This window comes from Ranitomeya variabilis, chromosome 6 (genome assembly GCF_051348905.1).
Source record: "Ranitomeya variabilis isolate aRanVar5 chromosome 6, aRanVar5.hap1, whole genome shotgun sequence".
NCBI lineage: Eukaryota > Metazoa > Chordata > Amphibia > Anura > Dendrobatidae > Ranitomeya > Ranitomeya variabilis.
Window position 1 is genome coordinate 509,821,131 of NC_135237.1, and position 25,689 is coordinate 509,846,819.

The 25,689-nt window shown below is 42.3% G+C and overlaps 1 protein-coding gene across 2 annotated transcripts; it reads right to left on the reverse strand.

Moving 5' to 3' along the window:
• Nucleotides 1-588: 588 nt before the first annotated feature.
• Nucleotides 589-21,563, reverse strand: LOC143781451 (uncharacterized). Of its 2 annotated transcripts, none has more exons than XM_077268072.1 (3): nt 21,451-21,563; nt 14,974-15,120; nt 589-1,299 (listed from the first exon to the last, which is right to left on the reverse strand). In XM_077268072.1, exons 1-3 carry the CDS (start codon nt 21,497-21,499, stop codon nt 653-655), a joined length of 843 nt encoding a protein of 280 aa, XP_077124187.1. In that variant the 5' UTR covers nt 21,500-21,563; the 3' UTR covers nt 589-652. The 2 variants fall into 2 exon arrangements, with proteins under 2 accessions (XP_077124187.1, XP_077124186.1); XM_077268071.1 differs by having other exon boundaries at nt 590-1,299; nt 14,959-15,120.
• Nucleotides 21,564-25,689: the final 4,126 nt, after the last annotated feature.

The following is a 25,689-nucleotide window of genomic DNA, read 5'->3' on the forward strand; positions in this document are numbered from 1 at the left end:
GCATAATATTAATTAGTTATATAAGTTTACAGCATTCTAAAAATTGTATGTCTTTTTGCATTGACATGTATTGTTGTTCTTCTTTTCCCAGTCTGGGAGTACTGGATTTAACGGGGGGGAGTGTGGTGCCCCAGGGTTCTGGTCATCACAGTAATGTCGCTTTCCTCATGGGGAGAGTGATGTTACATTTGGAGGCAAGAAAGGATAACTGTTGCCAGGTACCACAAGCATGCAACATATTCACACTTCAGGCCACCAGGGGGAGCTTTTGATCCTATTTACTAGGTGACTCCCCATATATATATATAACTGGTAGTCTGTAGGGAGAGTCTAGTCAGTTCCAGACAGCCATCTGAGGAGGATAGAGGGTTCAGGTGGCGTCACGAACAATAGACTTTATCTCCTTAAAGACCTTTCCCTTTTACATGGGCGCCTAGGGCCACGGACCGGGTCGCAGCCACCGTGACATCCCCCTGTGAACACCGGACCCGGTACCGAGTAACCCCACGGCCCTGGCACGTGACTCACATGCTAAAGAAAAAAACTTGAAGTGGACCCAGCGTAATTTGTATAAATTGATTAGAGAGACACCTTGAATCTTTTTGGTGTTGAAAAGATTTTTTCTTATTTTTTTAGGCGTATGGTCATAAGCTCACCAGACTAGACATACAACAGTAACAATAAAGAAAAGTATAGTAATGTGGAGCAAGTAAATGGTTTTCCAACTGGAGGTACTTTGGACTTCTGCAGTTGACACTTCTTGGCGATTAGGTGAACCCTGCTTCTTCTGATCCCGGTTTTCCTTATCAGACTTGCATAAGTAGGCTATTCTGCATTGCACCTTGTAGCTCAGAGTTCTTCTGGTCTCATGTGCTTTACAAAGTCTTATCACTTTTTGATCAAAAGGCTGATAATTGCAAAGTGTACTTTCTTTCTTGTTAAACATGTCCACAATTTTGGAGACCCTGCTTTTTTCTGGGAGAACTTGTGACCGTGTCTTAGTTAATGAGGAACATGCATGGATGGGTTTGATACTTTGACTTTGGTCCTTTCCACATCTAGTCTTGTTTTCATTCACTATGATTATTGAACAAACAAGTTCCTGACCACGTAAAGCTTCAGGTCTATCCATGGTTTCTTGTCTGTTGGCCACAACTTGATGGTTACAAATGTTGGTCGTTGGTGACGAAACATTTTCACTAGTACATTTTATAGCATCATCTACAGTTTGAGGTTCTTCACTATGGGATGCCAATTCTGGAGGCTCAGAAACGATGTCCATGCACCCCTTGTTACAATCTAAAAGAAACAAGCATAAAATAGCAATAATTCATGCTTAAATTTGCAAGTTATAAAACATATTAAGATCCTTCAAAACTCAAAGGTGCTCTGATCTTCAGGTTTAAACTTCAGTCTGGTTCCCAGCAGAGCATCTTCTGGTTTGTCAAATACCTAAGTATCTCCATCACAGCCAAGGCACAGACAAAAAAGCAGTCTGAAGACTGAGAGCAGATCGGTCACCAAATTTTACAAAACAGACTGTATATGTGAATTAAAAGGAACCTGTCAGCAGGATTGTGCTCAGTAACCTACAGATAGTGTCAAGTCGGCGCAGTTAGGTCGGGCTCACACACAATGTATAAAAAATCTGTGTGATTTTGTCTGTTGAGAATCGCACAAGTGTTCTCTGTATGGCGATCCGTATCTCATCTGTGTGCAATGCCAGGATGTGTTTTTTTTCTCAAAAAAGTATTTGTGTGTCATCCGTATGTCATTCATTATGGTGAGATTTTCTCACACACTTGCAAAATGAGCAAATAATGGCTGAGCCTTTCCTGTAACCTGCCCAATGCCTGAGAATTTCTCGCAAGTCACACTGATGGTCCGTGTGCTGTGTGATTTTTTCTCGCACCCATAGACTTGCATTGGCGTTTCTCAGCTGAGATACGTGGACAATCGCAGCATGCTGCGATTTCACTTGCAAGTGTAATACGGACGGGAAAAAAACGGATGATTTGAGCTGTCCCACAGATTAACATTGGTCCGAGTGCTATGCGATTTTTTTTCTTGCTTAACACTGATCCGTATTACACTGTAGTGTGACCCCGACCTCATACTGATTAAAATGATACCTTGGTTGATGAAATCCATCTTGTGATTCTGGTTTAATCTTTATTTTTAGTTTTTCACTTTATGATATGCTCGTGCTCAGGGGCGGAGCTGTGGGGATTCTTCATGTGGTGCTCTGATTAGGTATTCATCAGTATGGCTTCTGACAGGTCACTGATCCCTCACTGACCTGTCCCCTATTTTACATAATGAATATTATATCTATCTATCTATCTATCTATCTATCTATCTATCTATCTATCTATCTATCTATCTATCTATCTAATCGTCTAAGGGTCACTTCTGTCTGTTTGTCTGTCACAGAAATCCTGCGTCGCTGATTGATTGCGGCTGGCCGGCCGCGACCAATCAGCGATGGGCACAGTCCGGCCACGAATTCGCCCTTCCCTACTCTCCTCCTGTCAGTGCCAGCTCCCTACTGCCCTCCAAGAAGTGCCCCCATAGCGGTTTAGCAGTCCGTTAAACGGACTGCGTTACATCGCGGCATAATGCGGTGTAACGGAGTCCGTTAATGCTGCTATTAACAAGGTGTGACCAACTTTTTACTATTGATGCTGCCTATGCAGCATCAATAGTAAAAAGATCTAATGTTAAAAATAATAAAAAAAATAAAAAATCATGTTCTCACCTTCCGGCGCCTTTCCCGCTCCTCGCGACACTCTGGTCCCAAGAATCCATTGCGGCAATGACCGGAGATGACGTAGCGGTCTCACGAGATGATGACGTAGCGAGACCGCTACATCATCACGCGTTATTGCCGCAATGCATTCTTGGGACCGGAGCGTCACGAGGAGCTTCGCTAAACGCCTGGGCTGGATCCGGGGGCCTCCGGAAGGTGAGTATATAACTATTTTTTATTTTAATTATTTTTTTAACAGGCATATGGTGCCCAAATTGCTATATACTACGTGGGCTGTGTTAGATACTATGTGGGCTGTGTTATATACTGCATGGGCTGTGTTATATACTGCATGGCCTGTGTTATATACTGCGTGGCCTGTGTTATATACTACGTCTCTGTGCTATATACTACGTGGGCTGTGCTATATACTATGTGGCTGTGCAATATACTACGTGGCTGTGCAATATACTACGTGGCTGGGCAATATACTACTTGGCTGTGCTATATACTACGTGGGCTGTGTTATATACTGCGTGGCCTGTGTTATATACTGCGTGGGCTGTGTTATATACTGAGTGGCCTGTGTTATATACTATGTCTCAGTGCAATATACTACGTGGCTTTGCTATATACTATGTGGCTGGGCAATATACTGCGTGGCTGTGCTATATACTACGTGGCTGTGTTATATACTACGTGGGCTGTGTTATATACTACGTGGCTGTGCTATATACTACGTGGGCTGTGTTATATACTACGTGGGAGTTGTTATATACTATGTGGGCTGTGCTATATACTGCGTGGGCTGTGCTATATACTACTATACATATTCTAGAATACCCAGTGCATTAGAATCGGGCCGCCATCTTGTGTATATATATATATATACAGTGGGGCAAAAAAGTATTTAGTCAGTCAGCAATAGTGCAAGTTCCACCACTTAAAAAGATGAGAGGCGTCTGTAATTTACATCATAGGTAGACCTCAACTATGGGAGACAAACTGAGAAAAAAAAATCCAGAAAATCACATTGTCTGTTTTTTTATCATTTTATTTGCATATTATGGTGGAAAATAAGTATTTGGTCAGAAACAAAATTTCATCTCAATACTTTGTAATATATCCTTCGTTGGCAATGACAGAGGTCAAACGTTTTCTGTAAGTCTTCACAAGGTTGCCACACACTGTTGTTGGTATGTTGGCCCATTCCTCCATGCAGATCTCCTCTAGAGCAGTGATGTTTTTGGCTTTTCGCTTGGCAACACGGACTTTCAACTCCCTCCAAAGGTTTTCTATAGGGTTGAGACCTGGAGACTGGCTAGGCCACTCCAGGACCTTGAAATGCTTCTTACGAAGCCACTCCTTCGTTGCCCTGGCGGTGTGCTTTGGATCATTGTCATGTTGAAAGACCCAGCCACGTTTCATCTTCAATGCCCTTGCTGATGGAAGGAGGTTTGCACTCAAAATCTCACGATACATGGCCTCATTCATTCTTTCATGTACCCGGATCAGTCGTCCTGGCCCCTTTGCAGAGAAACAGCCCCAAAGCATGATGTTTCCACCACCATGCTTTACAGTAGGTATGGTGTTTGATGGATGCAACTCAGTATTCTTTTTCCTCCAAACACGACAAGTTGTGTTTCTACCAAACAGTTCCAGTTTGGTTTCATCAGACCATAGGACATTCTCCCAAAACTCCTCTGGATCATCCAAATGCTCTCTAGCAAACTTCAGACGGGCCCGGACATGTACTGGCTTAAGCAGTGGGACACGTCTGGCACTGCAGGATCTGAGTCCATGGTGGCGTAGTGTGTTACTTATGGTAGGCCTTGTTACATTGGTTCCAGCTCTCTGCAGTTCATTCACTAGGTCCCCCCGCGTGGTTCTGGGATTTTTGCTCACCGTTCTTGTGATCATTCTGACCCCACGGGGTGGGATTTTGCGTGGAGCCCCAGATCGAGGGAGATTATCAGTGGTCTTGAATGTCTTCCATTTTCTAATTATTGCTCCCACTGTTGATTTCTTCACTCCAAGCTGGTTGGCTATTGCAGATTCAGTCTTCCCAGCCTGGTGCAGGGCTACAATTTTGTTTCTGGTGTCCTTTGACAGCTCTTTGGTCTTCACCATAGTGGAGTTTGGAGTCAGACTGTTTGAGGGTGTGCACAGGTGTCTTTTTATACTGATAACAAGTTTAAACAGGTGCCATTACTACAGGTAATGAGTGGAGGAAAGAGGAGACTCTTAAAGAAGAAGTTACAGGTCTGTGAGAGCCAGAAATCTTGATTGTTTGTTTCTGACCAAATACTTATTTTCCACCATAATATGAAAATAAAATGATAAAAAATCAGACAATGTGATTTTCTGGATTTTTTTTTCTCAGTTTGTTTCCCATAGTTGAGGTCTACCTATGATGTAAATTACAGACGCCTCTCATCTTTTTAAGTGGTGGAACTTGCACTATTGCTGACTGACTAAATACTTTTTTGCCCCACTGTATATATATATATATATATATATATATATATATATATATATATATATATATATATCCTGAAAAAATCCCCTTCTGCAGACAGGCGCCTGTGGTAGCGCCTATACTGCAGCATAATCACATCTACAGTGATTGGGTTGTTATTATGATTTAAAAAGAGACAACACAGTAGTTTGACAATAAATGGCTTCACCCAACCACTGACCATGAGTGGAGAAAAAGTTTTGGTGTTATCATTCATATTCTCTGAAAAAAGGACAAGAAAACAAAAAATTCTGCCAGGGTATGTAAACTTTTGAGCACAACTGTATAATGTGTATGTAATTCATTTGCTTGATGTTATCCATAAATGAATTTTAAAAAAAAATTACCGGCAGCCACTACTGCGCAGGCATTGGCGGCAGTATTTTGGAGGAGGAAGAAATTTTTTTTTTCTCTAGCAAGTTGGCGCCACCAACACCTGCGCAGTAGCAACTATTGGATCGGATCAGATTTTTTTTTGTTATGAATTTATGGATAACATTAAACAAATTAATTACATACACATTATAGATGGGATCATGCTGCACTGCAGGTACCACTGCCGGAGTCTGCCTGCAGAAGGGGATTTTTTTTCTATATATATATATATATATATATATATATATATAGCGCATCGTGATTACTCGCTAATCCCGCCCTCTGCACAGTATCTCCGCCCCCCACCACATTACCACACACAATCCCGCCCCCACCACATTACCACACACAATCCCGCCCCCGACACATTACCACACACAATCCCGCCCCCCACCACATTACCACACACAATCCCGCCCCCCACCACATTACCACACATAATCCCGCCCCCCCACCACACATTCCCACCCCCACCACATTACCACACACAATCCCGCACCCCACCACATTACCACACATAATCCTGCCCCCCACCACATCACCACACATAATCCCGCCCCCCAACACATCACCAAACATAATCCCGCCTCCCACCACATTACCACACATAATCCCGCCCCCTCACCACATTACCACACACAATCCCTCCCCCACCATATTACCACACACAATCCCACCCCCCCAACACATCACCAAACATAATCCCGCCCCCCACCACATCACCACACACAATCCCGCCCCCCTACCACATTACCACACATAATCCCGCCCCCCACCACATTACCACACAATCCCGCCCCCCCACCACATTACCACACATAATCCCGCTCCCCCACCACATCACCACACACAATCCCACCCCCCCACCACAATACCACACATAATATCGCCCCCACCACATTACCACACATAATCCTGACCCACCACATTACCAAATATAATCCCGCCCCCCACCACATTACCACACATAATCCCGCCCCCCACCACATCACCACACAATCCCGCCCCCCACCACATCACCACACAATCCCACCCCCCAACCACATTACCACACATAATCCCACCCCCCACCACATCACCACACATAATCCCGCCCCCCACCACATTACCACACATAAAACCCACCCCCCACCACATTACCACACAAAATCCTGCCCCCCCACCACATTACCACACATAATCCCGCCCCCCCACCACATTACCACACATAATCCCGCCCCCCCACATTACCACACGAGGCTCCTTCCCTACACATTACCACACGAGGCTCTGTCCCCACACATTACCACACGAGGCTCTGTCCCCCCACAGTACCACACGAGGCTCTGTCCCCCCACATTACCATATAAGGCTCCGTCCTCACACATTACCACACGAGGCTCTGTCCCCACACATTACCACACGAGGCTACATCCTCACACATTACCACACAAGGCTCTGTCCCCACACATTACCATACGAGGCTCTGTCCTCACAGATTACCACACGAGGCTCCGTCCCCCCACATTACCAAACGAGGCTCTGTCCTCACACATTACCACACCAGGCTCCGTCCCCCCACATTACCACATGAGGCTCCATCCCCACACATTACCACACGAGGCTCTGTCCCCCCACATTACCATATGAGGCTCCGTCCTCACACATCACCATACGAGGCTCCGTCCTCACACATTACCACACGAGGCTCCGTCCCCACACATTATCACACAAGGCTCTGTCCCCACACATTACCACACGAGGCTCCGTCCTCACACATTACCCCACGAGGCTCCGTTCTCACATATTACCACATGAGGCTGTGTCCTCACACATTACCACATGAGGCTCTGTCCCCACACATTACCATACGAGGCCCCGTCCCTCCACATTACCACACGAGGCTCTGTCCCCACACATTACCAGACAAATCCAGTTTGCTTTTGATTTTACACTGTGAATAAAATGTATTAGTATTATTCTGATTTTTAATTATTATTATTATTAACTTCATTTTAAGTTAATTTACCACCTGTGTAAGCGCTATTGAATGTTGTCATTATTTACTTCAGTTTAATCACTAGCAGCGTTAATTAGATAGCAATGAGCATGCCGAGCGTTAGCTGGGTGGAAACAGCTAGTATATATATATATATATATATATATATATATATATAAAGCTAAGTGTATGTATGTGTGTGTGTGTATGTATCAAGCCATGCCCACTCCACAGATTCCTGCCCACTCCGCATAGCCACAGGGAAAGAGTCCCTGGTCCAGGGACACCCGACAACAGTTGTGACACACAGCTTGGCCTCACATACATAGCACACACAGCTCTGCTGCAGGGACCCTCTGATCCCATGTCTATACTTCCCTCAGTGATGTGATATAAGACCCTGCTCTGTGACACGAGCTGACACTTCTACTCCAGCACCAGCACAGCCCTGCATCTGACTTCTTCTCCCAACCACGTGACTGGTCACATGGTCGTGACATTATCACAGGTCCTTTAGCTGCCCAGGATCTCGCATCTACCGAGAGTTCAGGCAGGAAGAGAGGAAAAAAGAAGCAGGTGGCGCGGGGTGGTGCCATCCTCTCCGGCAGCAGTGATGGCCCCTCTCCAGAGTTTCACTCTGTCTGCGCTGCTCGCCGCCACCAATGTGCTGATTGGGACATAAAGCCCAGAAAATCTCCGGGTCTGGGATTGGATGTATGCACCAGCTCCTGGCCTGGCAAGAAGGAGGAAACAAGAAACCCACCACACCTTGGCGGAGCCCCCGCTGTCAGTCTGCGATGGAAAGGAGCAGCGACATGAACACCAACATCATGTATGCCAGCAGGAAGAGGCGCAAACCTTTGCAGAAGGCGTAAATCACACCCGTGCCCCGCTATGGGTCCCCGCAGGCCTATTAGGGGTTAATGGGAATGACCTGAGAGCAGCGGAGGGCCACTGCTGGCATGGAGGGGATGGGGCAGTGCTGGCATGGAGGGGATGGGGCAGCACTGTCTGCCTGCCACTGTGATTGCATATAAAAGCTGTGCTGCAGAAAAATGCTGTGTATAAAGGAGCGTGAGGTGCAGGAGGAGGCTGTGTAAAAAGAAGGAGGATGAGGTGCAGGAGGAATAAGGCCCCTTAAAAGCTGCCGTTATTTGTTATAACTAACCACAGTTAGTTACTGTGCCTGGGCAACACTGGGCTCTTCAGCTAGTATATATATAATATTCATTATGTAAGCTAGGAGGCAGGTCAGTGAGGGATCAGTGACCTGTCAGAAGCCATGCTGGTGAATACCTAATCAGAGCACCACATGAAGACTCCCCCACAGGCCGCCCCAGAGCACGAGAATCTCATTAACTCAAAACTGAAAATAAAAATAAACAACAGCCACAAGGCGGATTTTATCAACCAAGGTATCATTGTAAGAAGTAGCTTAGCTACCGGGGGGGCAGAGGGTGCGGGCTCCCCGGGCCCGATGCTCTGAGGGGCCCACCCGGAGCTACGCTACTGTAACTGTTTCGGTGCGCTGAGCAGGGAGAATCGATCTCCCTGCTCTGCCGCCCGGCCGCTGTTGGGCCCCTGAACAGGCGGGGGGCCCGGTGCCAGCAGTGGCCCCCCGCCATCATCGAAAGATCAGCTGTACCGGCATTTAGCTGATACAGCTGATCGCAATGAAGGGAGAAGGAGCGCGGCGCTCCTTCTCCCATCATCCCCCTGTCAGAGTCGGCATCTGACGTCGCCGACACTGACAGCGGGCGCGATGACGTCACTGCGATCAGGAGATCAGCGGGAGCAGCGCAGGAACCAGGAAGAAGAGAGGTGAGTAGTTATTTATTTATTTTTTAATGGGTGCTGCTGCCTTATTATGGGGTCTGACTGTGGGGGCTGCCTTATTACAGGGTCTGACTATAGGGGTGCTGCTTTACTACAGGGTCTGCCTATGGAGGGCTAACTTATTACAGGGTCTGACTATGGGGGTGCTGCCTTATTACAGGGTCTGCCTATAGGGGTGCTGCCTTATTACAGGGTCTGCCTATGGGGGGCTACATTATTACAGGGTCTGACTGTGGGGGATGCCTTATTACATGGTCTGAATATAGGGGTGCTGCCTTATTACAGGGTCTGCCTATAGGGGTGCTGCCTTATTTCAGGGTCTGACTATGGGGGTGCTGCCTCATTACAGGGTCTGCCTATGGGGGTGCTGCCTTATTACAGGATGGGGGATATTTGGGAGAAATCTTGGAGGCGGTTGTGTGAGGAACGAATAAGTGTGGAGGAGAGTAGGAGGTCTTGGGAGGATCGAAGATTACGTGAGGGAAGATATTGGGAGATTAGTTCTGAGATATAGGGAGGGGACAGGTTGTGGATGGCTTTGTAGATCAGTGTTAGTAGTTTGAACTGGATTCGTTGGGGAATTGGGAGCCAGTGGAGGGATTTGCAGAGGGGTGAAGCAGGGGAGTAGTGAGGAGAGAGGTGGATTAGCCGAGCAGCAGAGTTGAGGACAGACTGGAGTGGTGCAAGAGAGTTAGCGGGGAGGCCATAGAGGAGGGTGTGGCATATTAGTACATATCATCTCTTATCAGTGTTTATAGTTTTTAATTTTATAAGTGTCTACTATAAAATATGTTTTTACTACTATATTGTGTTCTCCAAAGGTTTTTTTTACACTATGCATTTTCCATTTTAACTGAGACTGTTATAACAGCCCTGTTTTAAAAGAAATCAGCAAGTGGGTTCTATTGTATAGTTTTTAATGGGGATGTGTACTTCTTCTTCCTGTATGATGTGACCAGGTAGCAAGCAGCAACACAGCAGAAAAAGAATATGCCTCCATAATAGTTTAGGTTTATCACTGAGTGAGATGTAATGATACAGCCCTGATTTTCTGGTCTAACTTCCTGCATTATTAGAAAGTGCAGCTGAGTTCAGCTGTGTCGTAATACAAACCTTTCTATCAGCTATCCTCTTCTCATAGCACAGTGAGCTCTGCTGCACTGCCCTTCCCCTAGACTGTTTTTCCAGAGATGAGTCACACTGTTGTGCTCACAGCATCTTGTAATCCCTCTGCAGTGAGAGCAGTGTAATTATAGCTTCCACAGGAGTTGCTTGTTGTGCACTCACTGCAGATCAGTTACAAGATGTCCTGAGTGTAATAGACATTAGTGTGACTTATCTCTAGACAGCCAGTGAAGGGAAGGGGCAGTACAGCAGAGCTGAGGGTGCTGTGAAATTCAGCTCTGCTGTGCTTCTCCTTTCCCCCAAATGAACCTAATCTGAAAGATAAATAATTTGTGAATCATCTGTGTTCGAATCTCCAAGTACCTTCTAGGCGCGCACGTGACCTCAAGTATGTGATTTGAATATATGTGGCCATGTGCTGACTAGACGGTCACAGCCTCTTTTAATACAAGTGAATTGGGCATGACTGGATATGTCTTGTCGGAATGTGGCTGGAAGTATGAAAATTGCATACTTGCAGTCATATTACTACCTGCTCCCAATGCCGGCAACAGAGAATCTACACAGCAAGCAGTGCACGCAATGTGAGGATTCACAAGTCTACAGTCACATAGAATGACTGCAGACTTGTACCGCAAGGCTGGATAACCCCTTTAATGATTGGGCAACTCATATGCCCCCCAGTGAAAACTGATAGCATCCACTTGGACTTAAGAAAAGTTAACTCATTAAGTGCCAAATACTTTGAATGCTGATATCTTCTCAGCGTAGAGACTACATTTTTTTATACCTCTCTGCAGCAACTATTACATCATGTGTCCAGTTCAAAAATGAAAAATTTGGTCACAAAGGTCCACTTTAAGACATAGTAACGCCCACTTTCAGTTATAATAAGCCCTGGAGGCAGATTCTCAGGGAGATCATGTCTTGCCCATAGATCTTAATTGCTCATTTACATGTTAAGAAAAACATTGATTTCTCTGGAATAGACATCGGTTCACAGATAGCAAGGTGTCCTTTTATTCACCTTTCTATGACCTACTACATGCCAAAATAGACGGAGGGTTTATCACATTGACAGATGGCAGAAAGCACCATTGCCCAATTTATCAAATATAGGAGATACTGAACTCAGTTCATATGGTCATGAATTTAATTTCAGGGTTAAGAATTCAAAGACGTCATTTATATTTCTATGAAAAGTTGCCTTTTTGAATTAATTCCTTTTCTCCATTAAAGTGATTTGAGAAAGATGGAAGAAAGAATTCCACCTGACTATACAAGTGCTGCATATTCTTAATTCCACAGCATACTCATTATATTTTCAGAGAGGATTTTATCCTATTAATGTAATTGAGTAACCAGAAAAAGAGCCCATACTACAGTCGTGGCCAAAAGATTTGAGGCAGGCACACATTTTTGTTTTCACAGTTTGCTGATTTAGTGTTTTTAGATCTTTTAGTCAGATGTTTTTAGGATTACTGAAGTACAATTATCAGCATTTCATAAGCTTTAACTCTTCTATTGACAAATCCATGAAGTTCATGCAAAACTCAATATTTCCAGTGTCATTCCTTATTTTCAAAAACTTCTGCCCTTTGCCCTGGCAGCTGGATATCAGTTTCTGAGCCAATTCCTTACTGATGACTGCCTATTCTTGTCTTATAAGTGCTTGGTGTTTATTACAATTTCTGTATTTGTGTTTGCCCATACTCTTTTTGAGGACTGTCCACAGATTCTCAGTGAGATGGAGATCTCATGGTAGTTCTCACCTTTTCTTCTCCGGACAATCAGTATTCAAGAATAATGTCCCAAACAGTCTGAAGGGGTTTCATTAGAGAATTATCTTCGCAGAAGAACAGAGATTCAGCTGCAGAGAACTGAGGAAAAGTTATTTTCTCTGATGAAACCCCTTCAGACTGTTTGGGACATCTGGAATAATGATTGTCCGGAGAGGAAAAGGTGAGCGCTACCATGACTCTTGTGTCATGCCAACAGCAATATATCCTGAGACCATTCATATGTGGGGACTTCTAATCCATGGTTGGGTTCATTTACAATTTTGACCAAGAACGCTGTCATGAATAAAAAATGGGATCTAAACATCCTCCAAGAGCAACAACTCCCAACCATTCAGGAGCAATTTGGGAATGAGCAATGCTTTTTCAGGGATCATGGAGGCCATGTCACAAGCAAAAGCGATAACTAAGTGGCTTGATGAACAAAACATTGAACTTTTGGGTTCATAGCCAGGAAACTTCTCAGAGCTGAATCTCATTGAGAACCTGTTGTCAATTCTCAAAAATCCAGTGGAGAAACAAAAACACAAAAAATTGTGATAAACTCCAAGCACTGATTAGACAAGAATGTGCTGTCATCAGTCAGGATTTGGCCCAGAAGCTGATATGCAGACGGACAAAGGTCAGAAGTCTTCAGAAATAAGGGACAACACTGTAAATATTGAGTCTTTTCATAAAGTTGATGTACTTATCAATGAAAGTGTAAAAACTTATGAAATGCTGATCGTTACATAGTTATATAGGTTGAAAAAAAGACCTAGGTCCATCAAGTTCAACCTTTCTCCACCAATTCTACATTTTGTCACTAAATCAACTATAACCCACAACCCATAATTGTACTTCGTGACCATAGATTACTGACTGACTAAAAGATCCAAAAAGAGTGAAACAGCAAACTGTGAAAAACAAAATTTGTGCTAGTCTCAAAACTTTTTGGTACGACTGCAGACAGGACTTACCAGAAGCATCATTTATGTTAGACTATGGAGTAATGTGGCAGTACTTACACTAATTTGTGGACTGATCAACGGCAGCCTTTAACCCTCTAATGACCTATGATATGCCTTTTTACAGAGTTCTTATTTGTCAACATCAAGGATTAATTGTTTAGCGCCCACAAGCTGTATAATCGACACCCAGCTGCATTGATCTCGGTTGTTTTACCCCATTTACACCACTGTAGTGCGATGGTTGCCATAACAATCCGAGGTCAAGTACTGGCCTTGTTAGGCATTGCAGAAGGCCTTACAAAAATGTTGCAGTGTATTACACCAGCAATCAAAGTGTAAAATATTTAAGTCCACTGCTATGAAAGGCTATCATGGTGCAGAGCAAAGTGGCAATGGAGGCTGGGATGAATATTCCGCTTATTCAGCAATGAGTCCTGCTTTTTTCTTTGACACAATGATGGCCAGAGACTAGTTCGGAAACCAATTGGGCAACCTCATGAAGGGAACTTCATAAGGGAACTTTACACTGGTTCTCTTTACAGGATTATGGCGTGGGATAGCTTAATGTAATCTTCATTCCACTGACAGCTTGGCATTACATTGATTTAATAGAGGAACCAGTGGTGCATTCAGCGTGGCAGAATATTTCTCAGACAACGATTAATAACCTCATTTATAGAAGTCAATGCGTTTAAGTGGGGGGATTTTCTGCACATGGCGCTCATACTCAATACTGGATAAATTGAGATGATTTCCATAATCCTACGACTGTTTTCTCTTTAATATTATAATTTAATTGATGAGGATTGTATATGTGTTATATATTATGTACAATATATGGATTGGACGCTCTACTGTGACTCTCACAACTAATCTCTGCCCACTATTCAAACAGTAGGCAGAACTGGATGGGACTGGTGTAAAAATACAAATCGTTATAAAACTTTACTGATCTATGAGCAGTGCAAAAATTTTACAACATTTCAAACAGTTTTACACCTACAGTATATGTGAAGAATATCTAAGGGTATGGGGACATGGTATCTTTTTCAGGCATATTGCTTCCTGGAATCTTCCTAGAAAAGCTCCACAAAAGTTTATCATAAACTGAACCTAATGCACAGCAATGTCAAAATGACAATGCTGTGCACATGTTCCGTCTTATGATCCGTCTTTTAACAGTTTCAGGGTTTGGAAATCCCTAAAGCAGTTAAAATAACTGGCATACCCATTCTTCAGGCAGCTTTCGCTCGGAACCACCCAGTCTTTATAAGTCACAGTTTAGACTAAAAGACATCGGCGGTGGATATGCCAGGAAAACTCATGGGCTGCTGTGGCATTTAAAAGATGTCGTGTGATCACAGCCTAAATCAATTTTCTTAGAATATAAAATATATCCTTCTGCCAATGCTTGTGTCCTGGGGACATTGAGTAAAATATCAACGAGGAGAGGGCAATTTTGCACAGGGACATCATTCAGCCTAAGGCCGTCTCTTCTGATGATGCCCAAGTACATGGAGATGTTAGAGTTTTGAAGCAAATATTATCTAAAACAATCTGAATGAAATACAATTACTAAAACAACTGCAACTATCATCGTGTGCAGGATTTACAAGGTGAGCTGTTACCTTGTTCTTTTTCACCTGCATTCTGTTTTTGCTGGTTATGCTTCTTAATGAATTCAAGAATCATATATTTCCTGATAGCCGCAGTCCCCGGCTCTGCTCCATGGGTGTTTTCATTGTCTTTTGGCACAAGTTCAGGATTGTCCTTTGAGGGCTTCAAACACCCTAGAAAACATAAGTAACATTCACTATGTAACTGTACAATCTACATGTAGTAAGAACAAGCTGCATATAAAGATACTAAGTAATACTATGGGTCATCATCACCATGTCTTGGGTAATGGAGCACAGTAAGAAAGTCACCAGGAGCTGGCATGGGAGATCTTGGGCTTTTGATCTGGACTCCTTTTTGCCTGGAACCCCAGATCTCTGAGAACACCACCTTGAACTGTCAGCTCAGGCCACAGCTGGTAACCATTTAAACACCACTATCAATCTCTGACAGAGGAACTTCTATGTAACATGTGCGTCTGCACGCACTTACTCGCTTCCATCAGTGCCCTTTGACAAGATTGTGGGACCCCAATGGGTTAGTATAGTATTGCAGCATATAGTATAACGATAGGATGATCACAGGTTCAAGTCCCCTAAGAGGACTAACAATTAAAGTAAAATATATGTATTTTTCTTTTAAATATATATATATATACTTTTTTTAATATAAAAGTACAAATAACCCCCTTTTTCCCCATTGAAAGTAAAGGAATAAAAACATTTTTTTAAAAATACACATATGTGATATCGCCACATTAATAAAACTCTGATTTGTCAAAATAACATCAATAAACCCGATCGGCAAAAGCCGTAACGAGAAAAGAAAATGAAAGCACTAGAAATTAAATGTAATAGAAACAGATCAAAACAAAAAAAGGCCCAAAATGGTGTAAATATAACTGTCAGCTCATTATGCCAAAACAACTCCTCACCCATCTCAATCGATGGAAAAACAAAAATGTTACGGGTCACAGAAAATGACACAATCTGCAAACTTTTTTTAACAAATTTTGTTTTTCATCGAATTCCTGATATTTTTATAAATAAAAATAAAACATATCCACCAAAATTTACCATTATCATGAAGTACAATGGGACCGATTCATCAAAGCTTTTACGCCGGTAAATCTGATGTCAATGCTGTGACATATTGCAAACTTTTAGAGTTTTTTTTGTCACTTTGACTAAGCTCTACCTAAATGGGTGGACCCAGGGCATGAACACTCTCGCCTGTCAAATTTGCAAAAAATACTGGCACTTTAGGTAGAAATTGGCAAATTCATTTTAACGCCACCTATTTCTGCAAGACTGGCGTGACGTGATTATCCCCTAGGCCAGTCTCAATGAATTGGCTCAAATGTGCACAGAAAAATAAAAACAAACTCCAAATCATTGGAACATGCAGATGCATTCCAGAGTTACTACCACATAATATGACACACACCAGATCTTTAAAAAATGGGTCTTGTTCATAAATGCCAAAAAGTGGCTGCTTCTAAAAAGGGTTTTACACTACACTGAGTAGTGAATGATGGCAGTGTTAACACTGGACTAAAATGACTGTTTGCAGCATGTAGACTGACTGTTGTTGGAATAGGCATTAGACTGTGGACTGACCAAAGGAAAATGTTACATTAGACCAGCGACTTACTAGCAGCAGCATGCACACTAGACTAGACTGACCCGCTGCAGAATTACTTTACACTAGACTGTGGACTGACTGGTGGCAGTGTTTTCATTAGGTCACGTTCACATGTTCAGTTTTTGGTCAGTATTTTACCTCAGTATTTGTAGGCCAAAACCAGGAGTGGGTGATAATACAGAAGCGGTGACATATTTCTACTATACTTTTCCTGATTGTTCCACTCCAGGTTTTGGGTTGCAAATACTGATGGAAAATACTGAATGTGTGTACATGGCCTCAGACTATAAAACTTTGACACATTAAGGTCCCAATTGATCAAAGTGTTTATGCCAGAATATATAGAGTAAAGACCAAAAGTACAGACCTTCTCATTTAAAGATTTTTCTGTATTTTCATGGCTATGAAAATTGTAAATTCGCACTGAAGGCATCAAAACTATGACTTAACACATGTGGAATTATATACTTAACAAAAAAGTGTGAAACAACTGAAAATATGTCTTATATTCTAGGTTCTTCACAGTAGCCACCTTTTGCTTTGATGACTGCTTTGCACACTCTTGGCATTCTCTTGATGAGCTTCAAGAGGTAGTCGCCGGGAATGGTTTTCACTTCACAGGTGTGCCCTGTCAGGTTTAATAAGTGGGATTTCTTGCCTTATAAATGGGGTTGGGACCATCAGTTGTGTTGTGCAGAAGTCTGGTGGATACACAGCTGATAGTCCTACTGAATAGACTGTTAAAATTTGTATTATGGCAAGAAAAAAGCAGCTAAGTAAAGAAAAACGAGTGGCCATCATTACTTTAAGAAATGAAGGTCAGTCAGTCAGAAAAATTGGGAAAACTTTGAAAGTGTCCCCAAGTGCAGTGACAAAAACCATCAAGCGCTACAAAGAAACTGGCTCACATGAGGACCGCCCCAGGAAAGGAAGACCAAGAGTCACCTCTGCTTGATAAGTTTATCCGAATCACCAGCCTCAGAAATCGCAGGTTAACAGCAGCTCAGATTAAAGACCAGGTCAATGCCATACAGAGTTCTAGCAGCAGACACATCTCTAACAACTGGTAAGAGGAGACTATGTGCAGCAGGCCTTCATGGTAAAGTAGCTGCTAGGAAACCACTGCTAAGGACAGGCAACAAGCAGAAGAGACTTGTTTGGGCTAAAGAACACAAGGAATGGACATTAGACCAGTGGAAATCTGTGCTTTGGTCGGATGAGTCCAAATTTGGGATCTATTGTTCCAACCACCGTGTCTTTGTGCGGCACAGAAAAGGTAAACGGATGGACTCTACATGCCTGGTTCCCACCGTGAAGCATGGAGGAGGAGGTGTGATGTGTGGGGGTGCTTTGCTAGTGACACTGTTGGGGTTTTATTCAAAATTGAAGGCATATTGAACCAGCATGGCTACCACAGCATCTTGCAGCGGCATGCTATTCCATTCGGTTTGCGTTTAGTTGGACCATCATTTCTTTTTCAACAGGACAATGACCCCAAACACACCTTCAAGCTGTGTAAGGGCTATTTAACCAAGAAGGAGAGTGATGGGGTGCTACGCCAGATGACCTGGCCTCCACAGTCACCAGACCTGAACCCAATCGAGATGGTTTGGGGTGAGCTGGACCGCAGAGTGAAGGCCAAAAGGGCCAACAAGTGCTAAACATCTCTGGGAACTCCTTCAAGATTGTTGGAAAACCATACCTGGTGACTACCTCTTGAAGCTCATCAAGAGAATGCTAAGAGTGTGCAAGGCAGTCCTCAAAGCAAAAGGTGGCTACATTGAAGAACCTAGAATATAAGACATAATTTCAGTTGTTTCACACTTTTTTGTTAAGTATATAATTCCACATGTGTTAATTCATAATTTTGATGCCTTCAGTGTGAATGTACAATTTTCATAGTCATGAAAATACAGAAAAATCTTTAAATGAGAAGGTGTGCCCAAACTTTTGGTCTGTACTGTATATATATCTATATATATATCTATATCTATATATATGGGATTGAACGTGTGATGGCTTGTGCAATATAAGCACTGTAGATATGGAGGTCTCCAGCTGGCCGTGACTGCCATGCTAATTCCATTGACAATCCATTTCCAACCTCATAGATTCCACTGTCACGTGAGCAGCATCTAAGGGGTTAAACTGCTTTTCCGATGTCAGCAGTTAAACTACCTCTTGAAGCTCATCAAGAGAATGCCAAGAGTGTGCAAAGCAGTCATCAAAGCAAAAGGTGGCTACTTTGAAGAACCTAGAATATAAGACATAATTTCAGTTGTTTCACACTTTTTTGTTAAGTATACAGGTCCTTCTCAAAAAATTAGCATATAGTGTTAAATTTCATTATTTACCATAATGTAATGATTACAATTAAACTTTCATATATTATAGATTCATTATCCACCAACTGAAATTTGTCAGGTCTTTTATTGTTTTAATACTGATGATTTTGGCCTACAACTCCTGATAACCCAAAAAACCTGTCTCAATAAATTAGCATATCAAGAAAAGGTTCTCTAAACAACCTATTACCCTAATCTTCTGAATCAACTAATTAACTCTAAACACATGCAAAAGATACCTGAGGCTTTTAAAAACTCCCTGCCTGGTTCATTACTCAAAACCCCCATCATGGGTAAGACTAGCGACCTGACAGATGTCAAGAAGGCCATCATTGACACCTTCAAGCAAGAGGGTAAGACCCAGAAAGAAATTTCTCAACAAATAGGCTGTTCCCAGAGTGCTGTATCAAGGCACCTCAATGGTAAGTCTGTTGGAAGGAAACAATGTGGCAGAAAAAACTGTACAACGAGAAGAGGTGACCGGACCCTGAGGAAGATTGTGGAGAAGGACCGATTCCAGACCTTGGGGAACCTGAGGAAGCAGTGGACTGAGTCTGGTGTGGAAACATCCAGAGCCACCGTGCACAGGCGTGTGCAGGAAATGGGCTACAGGTGCCGCATTCCCCAGGTAAAGCCACTTTTGAACCATAAACAGCGGCAGAAGCGCCTGACCTGGGCTACAGAGAAGCAGCACTGGACTGTTGCTAAGTTGTCCCAAGTACTTTTTTCTGATGAAAGCAAATTTTGCATGTCATTCGGAAATCAAGGTGCCAGAGTCTGGAGGAAGACTGGGGAGAAGGAAATGCCAAAATGCCTGAAGTCCACTGTCAAGTACCCAGTCAGTGATGGTGTGGGGTGCCATGTCAGCTGCTGGTGTTGGTCCACTGTGTTTCATCAAGGGCAGGGTCAATGCAGCTAGCTATCAGGAGATTTTGGAGCACTTCATGCTTCCTGGCACCTGCTCACAGTGCCAAAACCACTGGTAAATGGTTTACTGACCATGGTATTACTGTGCTCAATTGGCCTGCCAACTCTCCTGACCAGAACCCCATAGAGAATCTGTGGGATATTGTGAAGAGAAAGTTGAGAGACGCAAGACCCAACACTCTGGATGAGCTTAAGGCCGCTATTGAAGCATCCTGGGCCTCCATAACATCTCAGCAGTGTCACAGGCTGATTGCCTCCATGCCACGCCGCATTGAAGCAGTCATTTCTGCCAAAGGATTCCCGACCAAGTATTGAGTGCATAACTGAACATTATAATTTGATGGTTTTTTTGTTTGTTATTAAAAAACACTTTTATTTGATTGGACGGTTGAAATATGCTAATTTATTGAGACAGGTTTTTTGGGTTATCAGGAGTTGTATGCCAAAATCATCAGTATTAAAACAATAAAAGACCTGACAAATTTCAGTTGGTGGATAATGAATCTATAATATATGAAAGTTTAATTGTAATCATTACATTATGGTAAATAATGAAATTTAACACTATATGCTAATTTTTTGAGAAGGACCTGTATAATTCCACATGTGATAATTCATAGTTTTGATGCCTTCAGTGCGAATTTACAACTTTCATAGTCATGAAAATACAGAAAAATCTTTAAATGAGAAGGTGTGTCCAAACTTTTGCTCTGTACTGTATGTGTCTCACTGACATATACGGTATATATATATATATATATATATATATATATATATATATATATATATATATATATATAGACTGTACATATGTTTTCAACAATATTTGAGCCCATGGATCCATTATATGTCCATTTTGCAAGCCGGCGAGAAAATCTCGCCATACGAATGACACACGGATGCTCTTTGGAGAAAAAAATCGTATCCTCACATTGAATATGGATGACATATGGATCACTGTTCATGAACATTTCTGCATATCTCGGCCGTAAAAAACGGACTGTATTTTTACACGTTAGGTGTGACGCTGGCCTCACAGGTGAAGTGTATCTACAATAAAAATTATAGACCACCTTTTTAGGTGGGAAAACTTGCAAAATTGTCAGTGTATCAAATACTTATTTTCCCCACTGTATGCCCCCAACCTGGAACAAAGTGGCTGTAAGGCTACTTTCACACTAGCGTCGTGCACTGCACGTTGCAATGCGACGTTGCGGCGCACCGACGCAAACTGTGAAAGCGCCGCACAACTGTCGCAGCGGATGCAGTTTTACAACGCATCCGCTGCCCCATTGTGAGGTGCGGGGAGGCGGGGGCGGAGTTCCGGCCGCGCATGCGCGGTCGGAAAAGACAGTCACGACGCATAAAAAAGTTACATGTAACGTTTTTTTGTGGCGACGGTCCGACGCAACACGACGCAACCGTCGCACGACGGTTGCGACGTGTGGCAATGCTTCGCACTGCGTCGCTAATGCAAGTGTATGGAGAAAAAACGCATCCTGTAAGCAATTTTGCAGGATGCGTTTTTTCTACAAAACGACACATAGCGACGTGCAGTGCACGACGCTAGTGTGAAAGAGGCCTTACTTGTATTGTGGAGATGAATTTTCTTATTTCTCCTGATGTGATGCACCATGGTCTTGCATGAAATTAGTGATATGCTGTGTATGTCACGGTCCGGGTTCAATGGCGGAATCTGATTGTTAATTTATGACATCAGCAGTTATGACAAACAACTGATTCATTCTAGACAGACCGGTTGCTATGGGAACTCTGCTGTACTCTTTAATATTGTATTGTCAGGCAGTCTTAGCAACTATACTGTGTAGAATGAATCTAGTCCACGGCTAAAGGGTTAATTATCTCTGAGCTGTTGCAAAAAAGAGCTAAGTAGGCTCAGCAAGACATACTGACATGCTGATATATGTAAAAAATACACATACACATCAATCCTGATATACAGCTCTGGCAAAAATTAAGAGACAACCACATCAAAACCCTGTCATGGGCAGCCCAATCTCCAGACCTGAACCCCATTGAAAACCTCTGGAATGTAATCAGGAGGATGATGGATAGTCACAAGCCATCAAACAAGGAAGAACTGCTTAAATCTTTACACCACGAGCAGTGTGAAAGACTGGTGGAAAGCATGCCAAGACGCATGAAAGCTGTGATTAAATATCATGGTTATTTAACAAAATATTGATTTCTGAACTCTTCCTGAGTTACAACATTAGTATTGTTGTTTCTAATTGATTATGAACTTGTTTTCTTTGCATTATTTGAGGTCTGAAAGCACCGTTTTTGTTTTTCTAATTTTGACCATTTCTCTTTTTCAGAAAAAAAATCCCAAATTTATTGCTTGGAAATTCGGAGACATGTTGTCAGAAGTTTATAGAATAAAAGAACAATTTGCATTTTACTCAAAAATATACCTACAGGTCCTTCTCAAAAAATTAGCATATAGTGTTAAATTTCATTATTTACCATAATGTAATGATTACAATTAAACTTTCATATATTATAGATTCATTATCCACCAACTGAAATTTGTCAGGTCTTTTATTGTTTTAATACTGATGATTTTGGCATACAACTCCTGATAACCCAAAAAACCTGTCTCAATAAATTAGCATATTTCACCCGTCCAATCAAATAAAAGTGTTTTTTAATTAAAAAAAAAAAAAAACATCAAATAATAATGTTCAGTTATGCACTCAATACTTGGTCGGGAATCCTTTGGCAGAAATGACTGCTTCAATGCGGCGTGGCATGGAGGCAGCCTGTGACACTGCTGAGATGTTATGGAGGCCCAGGATGCTTCAATAGCGGCCTTAAGCTCATCCAGAGTGTTGGGTCTTGCGTCTCTCAACTTTCTCTTCACAATATCCCACAGATTCTCTATGGGGTTCAGGTCAGGAGAGTTGGCAGGCCAATTGAGCACAGTAATACCATGGTCAGTAAACCATTTACCAGTGGTTTTGGCACTGTGAGCAGGTGCCAGGTCGTGCTGAAAAATGAAATCTTCATCTCCATAAAGCATTTCAGCCGATGGAAGCATGAAGTGCTCCAAAATCTCCTGATAGCTAGCTGCATTGACCCTGCCCTTGATGAAACACAGTGGACCAACACCAGCAGCTGACATGGCACCCCACACCATCACTGACTGTGGGTACTTGACACTGGACTTCAGGCATTTTGGCATTTCCTTCTCCCCAGTCTTCCTCCAGACTCTGGCACCTTGATTTCCGAATGACATGCAAAATTTGCTTTCATCAGAAAAAAGTACTTGGGACCACTTAGCAACAGTCCAGTGCTGCTTCTCTGTAGCCCAGGTCAGGAGCTTCTGCCGCTGTTTATGGTTCAAAAGTGGCTTTACCTGGGGAATGCGGCACCTGTAGCCTATTTCCTGCACACGCCAGACTCAGTCCACTGCTTCCTCAGGTTCCCCAAGGTCTGGAATCGGTCCTTCTCCACAATCTTCCTCAGGGTCCGGTCACCTCTTCTCGTTGTACAGCGTTTTCTGCCACATTGTTTCCTTCCAACAGACTTACCATTGAGGTGCCTTGATACAGCACTCTGGGAACAGCCTATTTGTTGAGAAATTTCTTTCTGGGTCTTACCCTCTTGCTTGAGGGTGTCAATGATGGCCTTCTTGACATCTGTCAGGTCGCTAGTCTTACCCATGATGGGGGTTTTGAGTAATGAACCAGGCAGGGAGTTTTTAAAAGCCTCAGGTATCTTTTGCATGTGTTTAGAGTTAATTAGTTGATTTAGAAGATTAGGGTAATAGGTCGTTTAGAGAACCTTTTCTTGATATGCTAATTTATTGAGACAGGTTTTTTGGGTTATCAGGAGTTGTAGGCCAAAATCATCAGTATTTAAACAATAAAAGACCTGACAAATTTCAGTTGGTGGATAATGAATCTATAATATATGAAAGTTTAATTTTAATCATTACATTATGGTAAATAATGAAATTTAACACTATATGCTAATTTTTTGAGAAGGACCTGTATAAAGAAAGAAATCAGATAAACTGAACATTTTGCAGTGGTCTCTTAATTTTATATATATATATATATATATATATATATATATATATATATATATATATATATATGTATATATATACTGTATATATATATAACAAGATAAACAAAAGAAAAACAGCACAAAAATTAAAGAAAAAACGGGCTTTAATGCCTGAACGGCGTGGCAACGTTTCGGATATACAAAACAACAGAACGGAGTATACAAGTCCCAATACGCATTTTATTTAAAAATTGTATAATTTTATTTATATTATCAAAATATATAATTCAAACTGAGTAATCAAATATAAATACAATACATATAAATAACAGGATTAGTGGAGGAGGAAACACTATAATAGTGGCGGAGCGGATGACAACACCTATCACATCATATCACAAGGACTGCTATTGTGGGAGCCATAGTATGAAAAAAAAAGAAAAAAAAAAAAAAAAAAAAGATGCAACAGTGCAGGTTATATCACTAGCTAAAGTGCCATAGTGCCTACAGGACTCATCACCTCATATCATATAAAGCAGCTTACCCATTAGGTCTGAGATGTCTCACCACGCTCCACACACCACCCCCTTAAGGCACTATGGCACTTTAGCTAGTGATATAACCTGCACTGTTGCATCTTTTTTTTTTTTTCTTTTTTTTTCATACTATGGCTCCCACAATAGCAGTCCTTGTGATATGATGTGATAGGTGTTGTCATCCGCTCCGCCACTATTATAGTGTTTCCTCCTCCACTAATCCTGTTATTTATATGTATTGTATTTATATTTGATTACTCAGTTTGAATTATATATTTTGATAATATAAATAAAATTATACAATTTTTAAATAAAATGCGTATTGGGACTTGTATACTCCGTTCTGTTGTTTTGTATTTATTGGGGAGTTTCCTAGACTGTCCTATTGTTTCGGACAGAAATATTGGGAGAGATATAACAATCCTTGTCTCTCGGCCACGCATATGTATTAATTTTTGTGAGTTTTGTATTGGGACGTTTCGGATATAGTATCCTTTCTCAAGCCATATTTGACCCATATATATATATATATATATATATACAGTGGGGCAAAAAAGTATTTAGTCAGTCAGCAATAGTGCAAGTTCCACCACTTAAAAAGATGAGAGGCGTCTGTAATTTACATCATAGGTAGACCTCAACTATGGGAGACAAACTGAGAAAAAAAAATCCAGAAAATCACATTGTCTGTTTTTTTATCGTTTTATTTGCATATTCTGGTGGAAAATAAGTATTTGGTCAGAAACAAACAATCAAGATTTCTGGCTCTCACAGACCTGTAACTTCTTCTTTAAGAGTCTCCTCTTTCCTCCACTCATTACCTGTAGTAATGGCACCTGTTTAAACTTGTTATCAGTATAAAAAGACACCTGTGCACACCCTCAAACAGTCTGACTCCAAACTCCACTATGGTGAAGACCAAAGAGCTGTCAAAGGACACCAGAAACAAAATTGTAGCCCTGCACCAGGCTGGGAAGACTGAATCTGCAATAGCCAACCAGCTTGGAGTGAAGAAATCAACAGTGGGAGCAATAATTAGAAAATGGAAGACATTCAAGACCACTGATAATCTCCCTCGATCTGGGGCTCCACGCAAAATCCCACCCCGTGGGGTCAGAATGATCACAAGAACGGTGAGCAAAAATCCCAGAACCATGCGGGGGGACCTAGTGAATGAACTGCAGAGAGCTGGGACCAATGTAACAAGGCCTACCATAAGTAACACACTACGCCACCATGGACTCAGATCCTGCAG